We start from the raw sequence: 16,721 nt of genomic DNA, 5'->3' as shown, positions 1-16,721 counted from the left end.
TGTGGTAATGCATACATATCCAAAGCTTGGGCAGGAGAGGGAAATTATTTTTGTATATGTAGCTTGTCATCAGCATCCATTATTACCAGGGTTCGAAACTCCCATTGTTCTAGGCTCATTTTGCAGCAGGGAATTTCATTAGCGCAAGCGGTTTCTGAGCTCTTGGCGCAGTACTGCACCTAGGATTTCAGATTAAAACTGCAGAGTGGAAGGAAAGGAGGACCATTTTCTGCCTCCTCACTTCCAGCCACTCTCTGAAGACTGGAGAAGAGACCTTCTTAAGAATTTTAAGTGGGTGGGCAGGGGAAGGACTAGACCATGTGAAAAATGAATGTAATATTTTAGCTGCGGTTCATTCATTTTCAGCTTTGCATTCTTGTTATTAAAGAAATGTGCCTAGGCGTTCCGTTGTTGCGCCCATAACCGCGGGTTTAAGGTGCCATTTAGCTCTGAGCTTTCATATCTTGATTTCTAACACTGATTACTTTATTCTTAAACTAAATGTGACAGGGATGCTCCCCACAAATCCATGATCAAATGATGACCATTGGGGTGGGTGTTTCAGTTAAGGAAGGCATTCCTTGTTTGCATGTTTAGATTACTGAGGAACCCATAAAGGTGTGAGCATCCCCAAAGTCCCTTCCCAGCAGGCTTAGGTCTAGAGTTGCTCAAACTCTGGGTTGAATCTGGGTTGGGAAAGGCAGCCTCAGAACTGATAGGGGCTGCCACTTCTGACACGGGCAAGCTGTTCTTCATGCAATAGTTTTCTCTGCCCTCCTCACACAATGGTAAAGTGTGAGGATTGCACATAGGCTGCTCAGGTAGCAGGTGAGATGGTTGCAAGGCCTGCATATTATGGTTGCAGAAGTCTGCATATTATGCCTCATGACCAAGAGAACCAGGCCATCCTTTCTTTCCGAGTAGATGTTTGCAGTAAATTATGCTGTTGTAGATAACGTTGCCATTTCCAGAAGGTTTAAATAATCACCCTTTTAGCTTTCTCCTGAAGGCAACCTGGATTTTAAGCGTGAGAACATGTCCCAGTGTTGATTTAGGTCCTCTTCCCTCCTTTTAATTACAGAAGCCACCGCACCAATTATGCCGCTGGGTTGTGTTAGGTGGGGGAGCAGGTGCAAAATTATTTTCATTTTGTTGTTGGGCCGCACTCAAGCAGTGACTCCCAAAGTGAATCCATAAAGACGTTTGAGTCATTGGGAAGAAAAGACCAATTACTGGGATGCAAGATTCTTTGATTCTGCTCTCTGTTGCACAAGAGTGACGGAGGCGCGCTTGTGTGTGATGTGTACATCTCAATTATAAAAAATAATAATAAATGAGAGAGCTTCAGGCAAGTTGAGACATATACCTGCCTGAGCAGAGCTCCATGCACAAACGAGTCGGAGCCAACCAAACACTTACCATGCCAAGGCCACAGAACTGAAGGTGGATGCCTGCAGGATTTCTTCATTACAAGCTTGGTGGCACAGGGAAGAGCTCTCCTAACATTCCTCCCTCAAATGTAGTTAATGTTACCTACACCTACCAATATGGCGTGGCCAAGGGTGCTCGAGAACAGCTTGAAACATGTTTGCTGGTACACATCAGTGTTTCCTGCAGGGCAAACACAGTGTGGGCAACAGACAAACATATGCGCACATCTTTGGCTCCTTAGTTACATATGTCTGGGAACCAGAATTGTGCCAAGGCCCCCAGCCGCAGATGCAGAGGTGTGGGCAACATTCTTGCGCTTGCTTCAGAGAAACACCCAGAACCTGTTGTGCAGAGTTTGCATTCAAGCACAGTTTTAGTTTTGAAAGGGCATCGCGCAGCAGGGGTATTTTATTTCACTTTGTAGGGGTACAGGATTGTGGTTTTCAGGGTGTGCGGCTGGTCTTCCCATGAAGACCTGGCAGACACTTGCAGGAGAGTGGTGTCTCTCAGTTGACCCAACTTCCTCCTCGATTTGTGTACCTTGATTTGGGTATGTGTTGCTGTTTTTAGCTTGCAGGTGAGCTGCTGGGCCATCTCCAGGTACACTGGTGCCAACATTGTGTTTCTTTAGGCGTCAGACAAAAAACTTTCCTTTGTAACCACATCTTTGGCCTTTAAGTATCTGTGGCCTTTTAGAAGTAGGTGGGATGCTTTTAATGCATTTCTCTTTCCTCTCGATTTTAACGTATCTAGGTGGCGGCAGGGGGTTGTCTGTTTATTTGTTTGGTTGTAAGTAGCTTCAGGGTACCTTGTAAAAGATAAAGCAGCTTACAAATTCTAATCATCATCATCATCCCCTGCCTCTTCCTGAGCTGTGCAAAAGAGTATCTATGGGCCCCATTCATTCATACTTCTGTTGATAGAAAATAAGGCAGTCTCCGTAGTTATTGCCCTGCTTATAGGTTGGTACAGATTTGGTGGTGGTACCAAATCACTTGGGCGGTTGGGGTTTTTTTGGCATCTTGCTTCCTTTGGGGTCCACCTCCCTTGAACCATAGGAATGTCAGAAGCTGCTGTCTACCCTTGATTCATCCATTCAGTTTACTGACTGCCAGGGGCTGCCCAGGGTTTCAGATGGCTGGGGACATTCCCAGCTGCACCTGGAGATGATCAGAGATTGAACCAAATGCTGCACCATTGAGTTACCACCCTTCCCCAAGAACTCATGGTCTTATACCACCTGCCACCCTCTTATTGTCAGCCTACTTCACCCCAAACCCATGTGGAGAGAGAATGTCATATCCCAAACACTTGACTTGTGTGAACAAGCATCCATGTTGTAGATAGCTGCTATTTTGGAGCTCCACTTCGACTTTTGGAAGCATACTTCTAGAACTGATGGCGTTCAGTTACAGGTGCTAGGTACTTTTTCAGAATGGCTTTCTGCCTTTGACTTAAAGTTCAGTTCCCGAAGCATGAAGCAGTCCCCTGTCTAGTTGGATGTGAGATAGTGCCATGCAAGTCTCAGAGGTCATGGCAATCAGAAAGCAGGACAAGAGCTTTATTGTGTCTTAGCCAGGAACAGAACAGCAATAGGAAGCTCCAGCCCTTCACCCAGATTCAACTAAGTTCATTACCGCCTCGTGGCTAAACTGTATAATGACACTTTCTACACGTCTCTCCCTTTAGATTTAAAGAAAAGCAAGTTGAAACATCTGGTGGTTCACCCATTCAGTCACTCATATCTAAAAAACTCAAAGGTTTCTGAATAACTCAGCAGGAATGAGTGACCTTCTGAGTAGTAACATTGCTGTCCGGTCCTTCAGGATGGCTCTGGCAGAATCTCAGTAAATAATCTTGGAGTTTGGGAAACTACTCGTGGATTTGGTGATTGTACCTTTTCAGGAATAAGATGATGGTGTTGGGTTTCACTGTGTTGATCTCCCTACATAATATTATCTGTGTGTTTCCTCATTTCTTCCATGTACTTGGAGTTTGCTATGCTCCTAATATTGTAGTTCCGACACTAAATTACAGCAGTTGTAGAAATGTTCGTTACCTCTCCTGCCTAATCTGAAACAGCATTTTCCCCTTAGGTCAAGCCACTTTGGAATGAGATTCTTCTGTGGAATCGGAAGCTGTATTTGTATTTATTCCCTCATTAGCTACTGGATATAGCCCAGTAGAATTGCTATCAGTAGGGTTCACCTGTAGCTTACATGAGAAATGCATGGGTCATTCTGTCTCTCTGAAGTCTGTCCAGCTCTCTATAGCTCACCTTTTGTTTGAGTTCAATAGTAAAGGCCAGTGGTAATGTGGGGAAAATTGCAGGATATCTGGAACGTCTGGAATTCTGATCCTATAATAGGGTTGCATGGTCCGTCACAAGTTCATCCAGAGCACCAAAGCAAACAAAAGTATTTTTCAGTTGAGCAACAACAGTACAGCAGGTAATTCCAAGAAAAGGGCGTATATCAATATGCATTGAATAGTAATCAATAACAGCTGGATAGTATTGGCATCCCGGATGTGCAATGGCCAGCTGTTGGCTTTTTACAAGGCCTGTTGGGTAACAGTGTGGTGATTAAAGGTTCCTTTTGTCTGTGTTGATCTATTTCTTCGGCAGTAATCTCAAGATAAGATTTTGTTCCCTATGTCATTTCCAGTATCAGCCCCCCATACTTTCTGCTTGGCTCAGATAAGGACTAGAATTTCCTTCATAGACTGCGACACATCAATATGATTTCCTTCTGTTCCTAAGACGATAGATAGATTGAGCCTTTAATTCATTCATTAGTCCATGGTTAGCAAAGTACTTTCTAGTCATCTCTGAAGCATTGCTGAAGTATCCTGATTTGATACGGAGTAAGATTTCTTGTTGTCTTTGTCCATGGAGTTTTCTTGGCAGGGATACTGGAGTGGCTTGCCGGTTCCTCCTTCAGGTGGATCACGTTTGGTCAAAACTCTCCACTATGACCTGTTCATCTTGGGTGCCCTGCTCGGCATAGTTCATATCGTGAAGCTGAGGCTCCAATACTTTGGCCACCTCATGAGAAGAGAAGACTCCCTGGAAAAGACCCTGATGTTGGGAAAGATGGAGGGCACAAGGAGAAGGGGACAACAGAGGATGAGATGGTTGGATAGTGTCTTCGAAGCTACATGAGTCTGACCAAACTGCGGGAGGCAGTGGAAGGCAGAAGTGCCTGGCGTGCTCTGGTCCATGGGGTCACAAAGAGTCGGACACGACTAAACGACTAAACAACAACAAGATTTCTTGAAGTTCTGGGACTCCATGAATAGCCTGTTTTCAGTTGCTGATGAAGAAGCATACACAGCATGGACAAAACCCTCAATGTCCTCCTTTGACTTGTGTCTATTTGCATTGTGCAACTGTGTGATGAGGTGTCCGTTAATGACCAGCTTCTTTCTTATTAGAAGGCACACCGGTACTGTAATTGTGCTTGGTCCAGATCTTGCCCTTAATCAAGGTCAACAAGGATTCATGGACTGAGAAGAGTCTTCAAGAAGATAAATTGCATTGGTATCTGTAGAAGGCTTCACTTGCTCACACCCTAGGAAGATACCCCTTTTCAAGTTACGTTTTGTGCTTTTCTGCTTTAATAACAGTTCTGGCTCAGAATGCGACTGTCTTCATTCTGAAAATTGCACAAAAAGTAGCATTTCACTTTGTAGCTGCTTGCTTCAGCAGTAACCATTGTGGGAATTGTTTGCATCATAAAGCTAAGACTGAGGTATTAAACCTTGTTTCCTTTTTCTTTGTAAAGGCAGCCTTCTTTGGTAGACATGCTAGATTTCAGTGACAGGTTTAGTGATTGTGCCTCTGCGGAGAAAGACACTGTGCCATTTTCTCATGGTCTTATTAGAAATCCATTGGTTCAAAACTTTGACTTTTAGCTTCTTCTTCTTTGGCAATCACTCATAGCCAAGTAAGATTGTCTTCTATAAACAAGGTTGTAACAGTGAGTCTGTAAGTGACTATGGAGGCCAATTCTGCATCCACACATCCTTCCACAGTGGGGACATTGGTTTCTGGGCAGAAGTTGATCATGGTGTGGATTTGCCGAACGTGTCTTCCTCTTAGCACGTTTCTCCCTTGCGTCCTGAGTTCGAGTGTCTTCAAAGCCCATGACACCTTTGGTAAAGGCTGTTCTCCAATTGGAGCGCTCGTAGGCAAGTGTTTCCCAATTGTTGGTGTTTATACTACTTTTTAAAAAAGATTTTCCTTGCGACAGTCTTTAAACCTCTTTTGCTGACCACCAGCATTACACTTTCCATTTTAAAGTTCAGAATAGAGTAGCTGCTTTGGAAGACAATAATCAGGCATCCACACAACATGACCAGTCCAATGAAGTTGATGTTGAAGAATCATTGCTTCAACACTGGTGATCTTTGCTTCTTCCAGTACTCTTCTGGCATAGTCGTGTCATAGAAGACTAGAAGACACATTAGTCAGGATGCTAGAGAAGAACTTTATTACCTCTCTTAAACAAGAAGTGGAAGCAACAGGAAACTTCTGGTGCTACTCATGAAATTGGCCGCTGCCACCTAGTGACAAAACCAGGGTGTGAAACAAAATGGATTCTTTGCGCCATTTTAACAGGTGTACAGGACCTCATTTGATCTTAGGTGGTTGCATAAGCTTATCTTCAGTCGTAGTGCTAAGCACCACAGTCCTAAGTAAGGTAAGTCTTAGTTCTGTGGTGCTTAGTACTTTCACCGGAGAGAAGATATTCCTTATCTCTTACCTTCGTGCTTTGATCAGAGATAACAGGTCTTCACACCTTATATATTATGTCAAGGGACTAATATGTTGGTGTGGTTTAGCCAAAATGGCCTCACAGGCCAAACGTAGCTGACTTATCAGACCTAATTAGGAGTATGGGTTTGAGGTTCCCTGCTGCTGCAGTAAACTATATAATGTCACTATCCACAAAAGCAGACATGCACTGCTAATTCTTTTTGTGTATTTGGTGTTGATAACTATCGAAATAGGTCCTCGAGCAGTCATTTCTCTGAGTCTTTCAAAGCACGCCCCAAACCCATTTTTTCCCCTTTGCACATGACTCCCACAAGTCACCTTTTCAGTCACAATAGTAGCTGCATTTTCCCATGTAAAAGCTGTTTACTTGCAGAGCACTCAGAAAGTGCAGTGTCCATGGAACAAAATCATACTCTTGAGAATTGTGGGCAGTGTGAGAAACAAATGCATATTTATTGTGCAGTAAACTCATTTTTTGAAAGACTGTAAGCGGGCCTCATTTGGACAGAGTTTTGAGACCACTATTTATCTCCCGTTTGCCCTAATCTATATAGCTTTTCAATCTATGCACATGTAAGTTATATATTAAATGAGTGCCAGCTTTGGGTAATCTTTTAGGGTGCTTTCTGTGGTTGTAGAGAGCTGAGTTGAGGTATCATATTTAAGCAAGAACGCTGAGATTTTGAAAAACATACTGGTTTTGCAATTTATCCCCGCAATCAGATAAACTCAGTAATAAAACTAAGGTAAATGCATGTCTTTGAATTCCAGCATCAGTTGATTGAAATGAGACTTTCATAGCTGTGGTGTTAAGGAATATTGAAACATTCAAACTTTTCACAAGTTAGCATTCTAGGCTAGGGTCAGAAGGGGTTTGGGGCTGTTGATGAGAAAGGAGGTCAGCAGTATTGGAGCAGTATTCTTGGCCAGCTGCTAGCCTGCGTTTGTGTGTATTTATAAATACAATTATTGCATGGGTGTGTGTAAGACATTGAGGGCAGAATAGATATAGGATAGGCCTTGCCCACAAGCACACTTTTACAAAGTTACATGGGTTTCTACTTAATCCAAATAATGACCACAGAACAGAAATAATAACAGAAGATGAGTAAATTTAGACATAATAGAACAGAACAGAAATAATAACAGAAGATGAGTAAACTCATCTCAAAGAACTGCCACAGTTCTTTGCACAGAATTTAGATTTATTTACTTATTTAGATGCAGTCAAAATATATTTTAAAAAATAAGAAATATTATCCAGTAGCACCTTAGAGACCAACTAAGTTTGTTCTTGGTATAAGCTCTCGTGTGCATGCACACTTCTTCAGATGCAGATCTTTAGATGCTGATCTTAAATATTTCTCAAAGGGGGGAAAACATCGTTTACGCCTTTTTGGTAATGCCTCACACTTGCGCTTGTGGATCACTTGGCACAGCAGCCTTTGAGGCCTGGGAATCAAATCTGACTTTCAAAAGCTGCTTCCTTTTTAGCGTTTGTGGGGTGACACTCTCCCCACCCCCGTTTATTTTCATCAGTCATGATGCTTTGGGCCTGCAAAGGATGAGATTGAAATCAAATAAATTGCTTCCAAAGATAGGAAATTATTTCACATCTCAAGAGTCTTGCTGTGCCTCAGATGCAGCATGTCACGGCTTGCGTCTGTGCAAGCCAATTACATCCCAAACAATCTGCCTGCCTGCCTACCTGTGGCATCATAATGACTGGTAGAACTCGCTCTGCCCTTGCAGGTTTAAGGCTTTGCCTTCCCTGGGAATGTGTCGTGTAGGGAGCTCCGTCCTGTAGAATGGAATGAAAGTTCCAAGTCCAAGCTGAATATGATAATAACGATTTGCCCTCAGCTACTTTGGAAAAAGACTGCGCTCAGATTTGGTGTGCCATGATGGGTAGTGTTTTATGGCTCTGGAGCCAGGCAGCACAAGACAAATGTCAGCCCAAGGCAGGGGCGAAACTGGGCTTTATTTCACCCGGGTCAGAGACCCAGATTGGCACACACCCCACACTCATTTGCTTATGCGCACACACACAGGCTGGGAGCTTCAATGGCGCCCCTCTGGAGGCAAAAAACAACAACAACCAACCAGCACCCACCCCCCAAATCATTGCAGCACTGCCCAAGGTAGCCATAAGGAAAACCATCCACTTTGTTTGGGATATTAGGCTATTATCTTGTGAATTTGTTGGGGAGGATAAGAGAGCACCTCAACGCAGCAGTCGTGATGCAGACAGAAAGGGTGCCCTCTTTGATGAGCGCGGCAATGATTTGCATGCGCAGAGGGGGAATCCCCCAAGATGGCGGTGGGAACGTCCTTGTGTACATAGAGCTTTCAGTAGTTCCCAGTGACCATAAAGCGTTTTGTCTGATACCACAGCGGAAATGTATGAAAGGAATATCCACGCTCCGTTGCAGCATTGGGAACTGTGCTGTTTGTGTTCCAGTACCCCCTTTTTCAAGAAAAACGATGCGAAGCGTACTTAGAGCAAGACCGTCTCCTTGCCAAAGCCTTTCTCCCATTCCCACATCACAGGGGAAGGGAGTGGTGTGTGTGGTACCTTGTTAACTTTGGGTTGATGTGGTTGCTTGGGAGACTCATCCCAAGAAGGCTTCAAGGCTTTTCTCACATACACCTCCTTCGTTCTGGGGTGGTGATTTTTGTTGTTGTTAATTTACTTTTTATCTCTTAATGAAGGGTATCGTTGTGTCAGAATAAACCCTGCCCGGTAAAGCAACCCATCGAGGAGCTAATCTGTGATCCCAGTGCTTTGGGCAGATTCTGTGTGGGCCTGGTTGGTTTTGGGGTTTTAGGGGGGAGGGTTTGCTGTCATTGTTGTTTTCAAAGGAATTGTCACTAACTACACATTGAGAGATTCCCATGCTCACTCCTACCGGTTCAGAAAGAATGTGGCATGGTGACATGTTGGGAAAGCAAGAGCGTTTTTAATTGTGGGGGGCAGTCTCCACCTTCGCCATGCACTGTGGAACCTGACGCACGATTACGCTTTCTCGGGGTTTTACTTTAAAAATGAAAAAGGCCATAGTCCTCATGACTGCAAACTACGCATGTGGATGTTACCTGCTGAAGGCTCTGGAAGCAAGGGTAGTTTGTGGAAGTATGAGTTTGAAGTAGAACGTGTAGCATTTTAGCCCTTGTCCAGATCTCAGTCCCTCCCTCTGGTCTTTAGCCAGCCAAACGTCTTCCATTTCCAGTTATTACCATAATTCTTACAAAGAAAAGGAATATAAAATAAGCAGCGGCAATTAAAATAGTGTGCACGAGCACTCTGCATAATTTTTTGTTCTTTGTATTTGTGCTGGACGATACGTATTGTACACCAATGTTTCGGGATGTGGTGCAGCTTGGGGGTTTCTGACTGGAAGCCGTTTTTATCTGCAAACCATCTCTGCTGTCGGTGTGTGAGAGCTTTCTACCTACATATAAAATGAGCAGCAGAATAATCTCCACCGAAAAACGGAGTATGCGTGCCATGTATGGGAGCAGCAATCCACAGGCTAGGACATTATTGAGTTTGCTGTAATATTATGTTTATTTCAGAAACTCTGTGACAGATGGGATGCATCATTATGATGAATTAAGATAGTTTTTAAAAGGGGGGAATAATTGTGTATAAATTGTGTGAGTATAAGCCCTAAGCCTGAGGCCTGGTTCAGGTGTAGCAGGAAACTATGGTTTTCAGCTGCAAGAGTGAGCCTCAGCCTCATATACCGGTATTTCCCTTTCCTCCTCCTCTTTTTCATAACCCTCACAGGGTTGTAGTGAGGATGAAATGGGGAGGAGGAGAAACATGTACACTACCTTGTGATCCATGCAAAATAAAGGTGGCATATGAATATAATGATAAATAAAGGATTTATAGACCAAATTGGCAAACCGTGCAGTTCTCTAAGTGGAAGTGTCCAATGCTGTCAGGATCTGCTGTAAGAGAGAATTTTTTAAAAATGCAACTTAGATGGTACTTAACACCTTGGAAACTTTCCAAGATGTATAAAGGTATCCTATGTGATTGCTGGAGATGTGGAGAAAAATCAGGCACTTTTTACCATATGTGGCGGCAATGCAAGAAAATTGAGGTGTTTCGGGGGGGCATCCATTTAGAATTGCAAAAACTGTTAAAAATCTCTTTCAATAAAAAACCAGAAGCTTATCTTCTAGGAATTACGGACGTAAACTTTCCTAAAAAAACCAAAGGATATATTTTTATACGCTACAGTGCCGGCAAGAGTCCTAATTGCTGCAAATTGGAAATTTTGATAAACTTCCATCTATGCAGGAACGGATTCAAAGATTGATTGAATATGCGGAACTAGACAGATTGTCTGAAAAAATAAATAACAAACCAAAACAGGTATTTGTATCCAAATGGGAAGTCTTCAAAATATATTTGAAAAATAATTACAGTAGCTTAAACTCTGTCACAACATTTCATTAACTTCAGTAGTAGCTTTAAGAATTAAGTGAGCCCTAAGATAAATTAAGATGCAGTTAAATTATAATAATAGTTTGTATTGGCAACAAGTATGTGTACTTGAATTAAGGAGTAGACGGGAAGTCATTTGTGTCTTTGAGTTGGTTTGTATTAAGTCTGCTTGTTTTTGTATGGTATAGGTGCAGTGGGTGTTTTTCCTTTTTCTTTGTGTATTACCGTATTTTTCGCTCTATAAGACCACAAGACGCACCTAGTTTTTGGAGGAGGAAAACAAGAAAAAAAATATTCTGAATCCTAGAAGCCAGAACAGCAGGATAGCTGCGCAGCCCGCATTCACTCCATAAGACGAACACACATTTCCCCTTACTTTTTAGGAGGGGAAAAGTGAGTCTTATAGAGCAAAAAATATGGTATATATAAAAAAAACTGTCAGGATCTCACTTCTGTCACCAACTTTGCTGTAGCATTCTGCAGTGGCTGCAGCTCCCAGATGAAGTGCACGGAACACAGCTCATTGCAGTAATCCAGTCTTGAAGTCACCCATGCCTGATCTACTGCGTCAGGCTCCCCTGGTCCAGAATCTGTTGCACCTGTCATAGCAGGCGCAGCTGGTAAAAGGCTCTTCTAGCCCCAGAGGCCATCTGGGCCTCCGGTGGCAGAACGGGGTCCAAAAGAACCCCCATACTGTGAACTGAAAGTGCTCCTTCAGGGTGGGGTGGGGAGTGCAGACCTGTGCAAAGCTGGCAACTAATTTCTCGAGACACAGGACCCCTTCATCCACAGTGCCCCTGTCTTGTAAAGATTCTAGATCAGCTTATTTTCCTTTCTTCCATCTCACCACTACCAGTCCAGGCCCTGCACGGCCTCTCCTGATTCAGGTGTTACGGAGGAACAGAGCCAAGTGTCATCTGCACACGGATTGCACCTTGCCATAAAGCTTCTAATGACTTTCCCCCCTGGCTTCATGCACATATTAAACAGCACTGGGTATAAAATAGCACCCCACAGCACCCCATGGCGTAACTGCCAGGGGGCTGAAAAGCGCTCTCCCAATTCTGCATTTTTGGACTCTGTCCTGCAGGTAGGACCAAATCTGGTGTAACGCAGTGCCCCAATTACCATTCCAAGGACCTGAGCCAGTAAGATGCCATGGTCAATGGCATCAAAAAACTGTGGATAGATCAAGAAGCAGGAGCAAGGTCATCTGTCAGGGAGCCCCAGCGCGGCTCAGTTCCATGGCACTCAAGGCATGATCAAAGGAATCATCATTAGACTTGGCTCTGTCTCCTCCTGCATGTTGCCACACTCACATCCTCTGCCTTCAATAGGATGACGAGAGTCACCATCCCCCTCTGAGATTGCCCCATTGCAATCAAATGGCGTAAGCCAAAACCATTTCTCTGCCTGCTGTGCCAGAGCTTCATTAGCTGAAGGGAGTGGTGGCCAGGCTCCATTGGGTGCTCTTCGTAGCGCAGATCTTGGATGTGATACCTGAGATAAACAGGCCAGGCCTGTTGTTGTACACACGTTTGAAGCCTGCACTTCAAACAGAGCCAGTCAATCACTTCCCTGTTAGTAAAATTGGGATTTGAACCTTGCGGACATGCAAATCAAAAGTTGGGTATGGGAGAGTGCAGAAGTAGGTCCCTGCACATGGGGAGAAGTGAGCAGGTGTGCAGGGAAATGTCATAGAACCCCTTGACTTCCACCACACCCCAGAAAAGTGACTAAGACCGAAAGCTGTGCATGCATGCTGCCTTCCTGCTGCCAAAGAACTATTCCAGCAAAGAGCAAGGAGGTTCAAGCTCTCTTGCTGGCTGAGTTGGGAGCTACTTGCTTACCTTTAGCCTGGGACCTGCACTAGGGAGGGATTGGGCTGGAAGCAGGTGCAGCCTCCGGTGCGCACCCATCCAGCCCACGTGCCTCCATTAATAAGCTCCTTTAAACTGCAAGGGGGGAAAGATTCCTTGCCATCTTTCGGATCAGGGGTGGGGAGGAATGGGCCTCAAAGAACATGCACCCTCCTGAAATTATTTCACCTCGTTTGTGTTCTAAAAGGCAACTTGGGTTCACTTCCATGCGTGCAAATTAATCTGCTCTGCAGATAATTTAGGGCATGGTTTGCACTCAGATGCACCTCCAAGCACACAGTCAATTGCAAACAATGCAGGGCTGACACTTAATCAACACTCCACATCGGAGTGCAGGTGCTAACCATCTCCACTGCATTGTTTTCAACTGAATTTGCCCACGGCTGAGTGTTAGAAGCGGTTTGGTGCAAATATTATTTGTTTATATGCATTTGCACTTTACAAACAGCAGGCAGCAATCCCTAATTCCTAAGGAGCTTTCAGTCTAAAATAGACAGAGTGATACAATGGGGGGAAAGAGTGTTCAGCAAAGTCCTCCTCAAAGTAGACACACTAAAATGAATGAACCTAAGTTATCCATGCCCTTTAACGTCAGTGGGTCTTCTCTGAGTAGGACTGGCGTTGACTACCACCCTGTGTGATCATGTCAGTTATATGGCTTACTCACAATGTCATAGAGACCAAGGGGACAATCTACAATCATCCTGGAAATGTGAGTTTTGAGGAGAGGCTTGAAGGAATTGAGGCAGGTGATGGACCAGAGGCATTTTGAGAGTCAGGTACAGGCAGAAGGAGCAGTATGGGAAGATGGGTGGAGCTGTTTAAGGCAGCAGAAGACCTTTGGATGGCTGAGGGAGGCTGGTGTAGATACATAACATAAGCACTCAGTTGCGCACATCAAGTACTTTGGCATATGCAGCAGAACTCTTTCACACAGTTGTAATATCGATTGATCACCACTTAGCATTATCAGTTTTGTAAGTTGCGTTCATTATGACACCTGACTATGTAATTTACATTTCTGTAGCCAAGACGTGATTAAGCCCAAGCTGGGCTTCTACCTTTAGATCTTTCTGTACCCCAACAGCTCAGGCAGATTACACTGAAATCTTACCTTCATATATCCTATCAGGCAGCTTCGTAGATTGCATTAGGTTGAATTGCCCAATCTCCATCCACTCATTTGGTTTCGTAAGTGAGTACTGCATGTCGGTCTTCCACATCAGATGCACCACCCTGTTTCCCTGTTCTCCAGACTGTTTCTTGCAAGTTATATTATCAAGGCTGAAAATGTCCTGCATAGCCAACTAGCGTGCATACTAATGACTGTTCAAAATGTTTTTCCGTACTCTATTCAAACTTACCAGGTGCTAAGGACCAATCTTGGACCTTGAGCTTGAGTTCACTATAGACACTGGGTGCTCACTGTAGACACCAGGAATCCCAGAAGGAAAGGATACCCGTTAAATGCAATTTGCTCTGTGTCATACCTGATTTGGCATCTCCTCTGTCTCTTCTATATCTTCCTAATTGCTAATTTATCTGTCTATATAATTTATATCCCGCTTTCCCTCTCGAGTTAGGCACATCGTAGCAACCAACGCTGAAGCTCTCACACGCTCTTAATAAGAATACAGCTTGGAATCTCCACTTCCCCCCACCCAAAGGGAGTCATGCTGTCTTGTCTACTAAAGATGATGGTCTCTGTTGGTGCTTTTTTGGAGAAGGCATTCCACATTGAGAAAAGTCCTCCTCTTTCCCTGTGCTTGTTCTAGAATTGTTCATAGCTGTGAATGACTCTCTTCCTCCTCAGCCTAGAATTGGCAGAGCTCTTGTGTTTGTTGCTGCTGCTGTTTCAGCAGGGGAGCACAAAATGCCTTCTGCTTCCAAAACTTGACAGCAGCATAACCATAACTTTTTGTGGTGGGAAGATATGTGTGCAAATGCCAGAGCTGGGCAACCATCTTTATATCTTTAGATAACAGGCAAAACCATTTCTCTATAACCAGGCCTTTGGCTGATTCCATGGCCTTTTAAATATGTTTGTGGGTAGGGGGTGATTGGTTTGTTCTTGTTTATTATACATTTCGTGTTCTCATTTTGAATTTTTATGCTGTGAACTACCCTGTGGTCTTCAGATGAAGGGCAGTATTCAAATTTAATAAATAATAAAAAAAATTTCCTGGATGCAGGTCTATGGCTGAAGCTTTTAGCCCCACTGTACTTTAAGCTGCACAGAATAGCTGCAGTGTAGTGTTGTCAGCAAGAGTTAGTTGTGTCATTAAAGGATCCCTTATCCCCTTTTAATGAAAATATTCCATGTGCGTTGGTAGGCATTGTTCTGTTTACTTCCTCGCAAAACAAAAGTGGGATTTTGAGTCGTATTGAAAATCCAAAGTTGTGTTAGTTCAGCATCTCCTCTGCTATTTTTATGCACAGCTACTAGTAGTAGTATTTATTGATACTGGGATGTATCAAATGCTATTAGACCCATTGACATTGATAGGCATGACTTAGGCCCATTAATCTAATTTAGCTGGAAATAATCTATTATTTATTTGTCCTTTGGGCAACCCATGTTGACTGGAAATGCTGGTTTGTATGTGAAATGGCAACTCCAATCTGCTTCCTGTCTTCCTTCATGCTTGGGGTCTTTTTCTTTCCGTTCGTAGGCAAATGTTGCAAAATCAGCATCGTTGCCCTGCTAGCTAAGCTTTCGGAATCGAGACAGGATTGGGTTCTTGACATAAGCTCATTCTGATCAGCTAAACAAGTTGACTGTTCAGTTGTAATCTTTTGATATGGCCTTTGTCCATAGGCTGCTGGTTCTGTAAGCTCCACCCTAGACAAATCTTGTGGGTTCTCTCCTCTCCCTCATCAGTTGTGGTTTTCTCTTCCATTTGATAACTTGTCTGCCTGTTGCTGTGTAGGAAACAGTTGTCTATAAATAAATATTGATTGCCTCAATCCTTTGCCAGCGCAGTGCTTTACTTCTAGCATGTATTTACCATAACAACACCCTGTGATGGATTCTAGCAAAGGCAGCAATTAATATCTGGGTGCTGATTGTGTATTGCATATATACATTATTGATCCTAAACAGATATGGCTGCTTTCATAGTAATCTGATGAAAGCCATAATGCAGATTTTTCAAATTTTCTGTATCATGTGACTTTGGGGACATTTTGATATAGAGTACAAAGAGTGAGTTCTCCAGCATGTTCCCCTGTTTTAGGAGCAGCTTTTCCATTCAAAAAGACCCTCAAAGCAGTGTGAAAAAGCAATAAAATGCAGTTTTAAAAATCAGCAAGATTTAAGCAAGCAAATTTTCAAAATTTGGTTTTAGCACTATATGGTTCATGAATGGGAAGGAAAACTATTCAAGGGCTATCTTGCCTTGATAAAAATTGGTGGCGGGTTTTCCTCTGTTTTTTTTCCTGGGCATCATCGTAGTGCACTGTTACATCCGTTCTTTTCCCCCCTCTTGTCCAACAGCGTCATCAGCAAAGTGGTGTCGGCACCGGAGGCTAAACCATCGGTCATGGCTCGGCCCAAGACGCCGCCGCCTCCACCATCCCCGGCACCAGCGCCTGTCCACGTGACGCCGCCTCCTCCTCCAGTGGTTCTTCCTATGCCTCCTGCTATCATTTCCCCAGCTGCGATTCCACCGCCGTCTCCTGCAATGCCTGCTGTGGGAGGCTCCAAGGGTCCCGTTAGGAGTGTGGTGACGGAGACTGTCAGTAATTACGTGGTATGTACATGGATGCTTTTCAGCACAAAATGTCTGTCGATTTCCCTCTTGCGAAATGCTCTCCCCAGGGAGGCTCACCAGGCGCCTTCATTGAACACCTTTAGGAGCCCAGCAAATAAGTTCCTCTTCAACCAGGCCTTTGGTTGATTGACATCCGGTGCCACACACACACACACACACACATATATATATATATATATATATATATATTCACACACACATATAAATACACACATGTGGGTGGGTGGGTATGTATACATATGTGTATATACATATGTGTGTGTGTGTATGTGTGTGTGTGTGTATATATATATATATATGTGTGTGTGTGTGTGTGTGTGTATACACACACATATAATTTTTATTAAATTTTCAGTTTTACAATTTAGAGTATTCATTTAAATAACCTTAAAATATCA

General features: G+C 43.6%; 1 protein-coding gene across 4 annotated transcripts in view; it reads left to right on the top strand.

The window, feature by feature from the left end:
• The window catches only part of TAF3 (TATA-box binding protein associated factor 3), a 144,081-nt gene that overhangs the window by 117,583 nt on the left and 9,777 nt on the right, over positions 1-16,721 (top strand). For all 4 annotated transcript variants that reach the window (XR_014502605.1, XR_014502606.1, XM_083401909.1 and 1 more), the window contains exon 5: positions 16,047-16,302. Coding sequence is in view for 2 of the 4 variants with exons in the window: in XM_083401909.1 (XP_083258035.1) it covers positions 16,047-16,302 (256 nt within the window). In the remaining 2 variants the exon portion in view is untranslated. The remainder of the gene's footprint in view (positions 1-16,046; positions 16,303-16,721) is intronic.

The sequence above is a fragment of the Podarcis tiliguerta genome (genome assembly GCF_965153285.1).
Source record: "Podarcis tiliguerta genome assembly, chromosome: 10".
NCBI lineage: Eukaryota > Metazoa > Chordata > Lepidosauria > Squamata > Lacertidae > Podarcis > Podarcis tiliguerta.
This window is presented reverse-complemented; position numbering and strand designations above follow the sequence as displayed.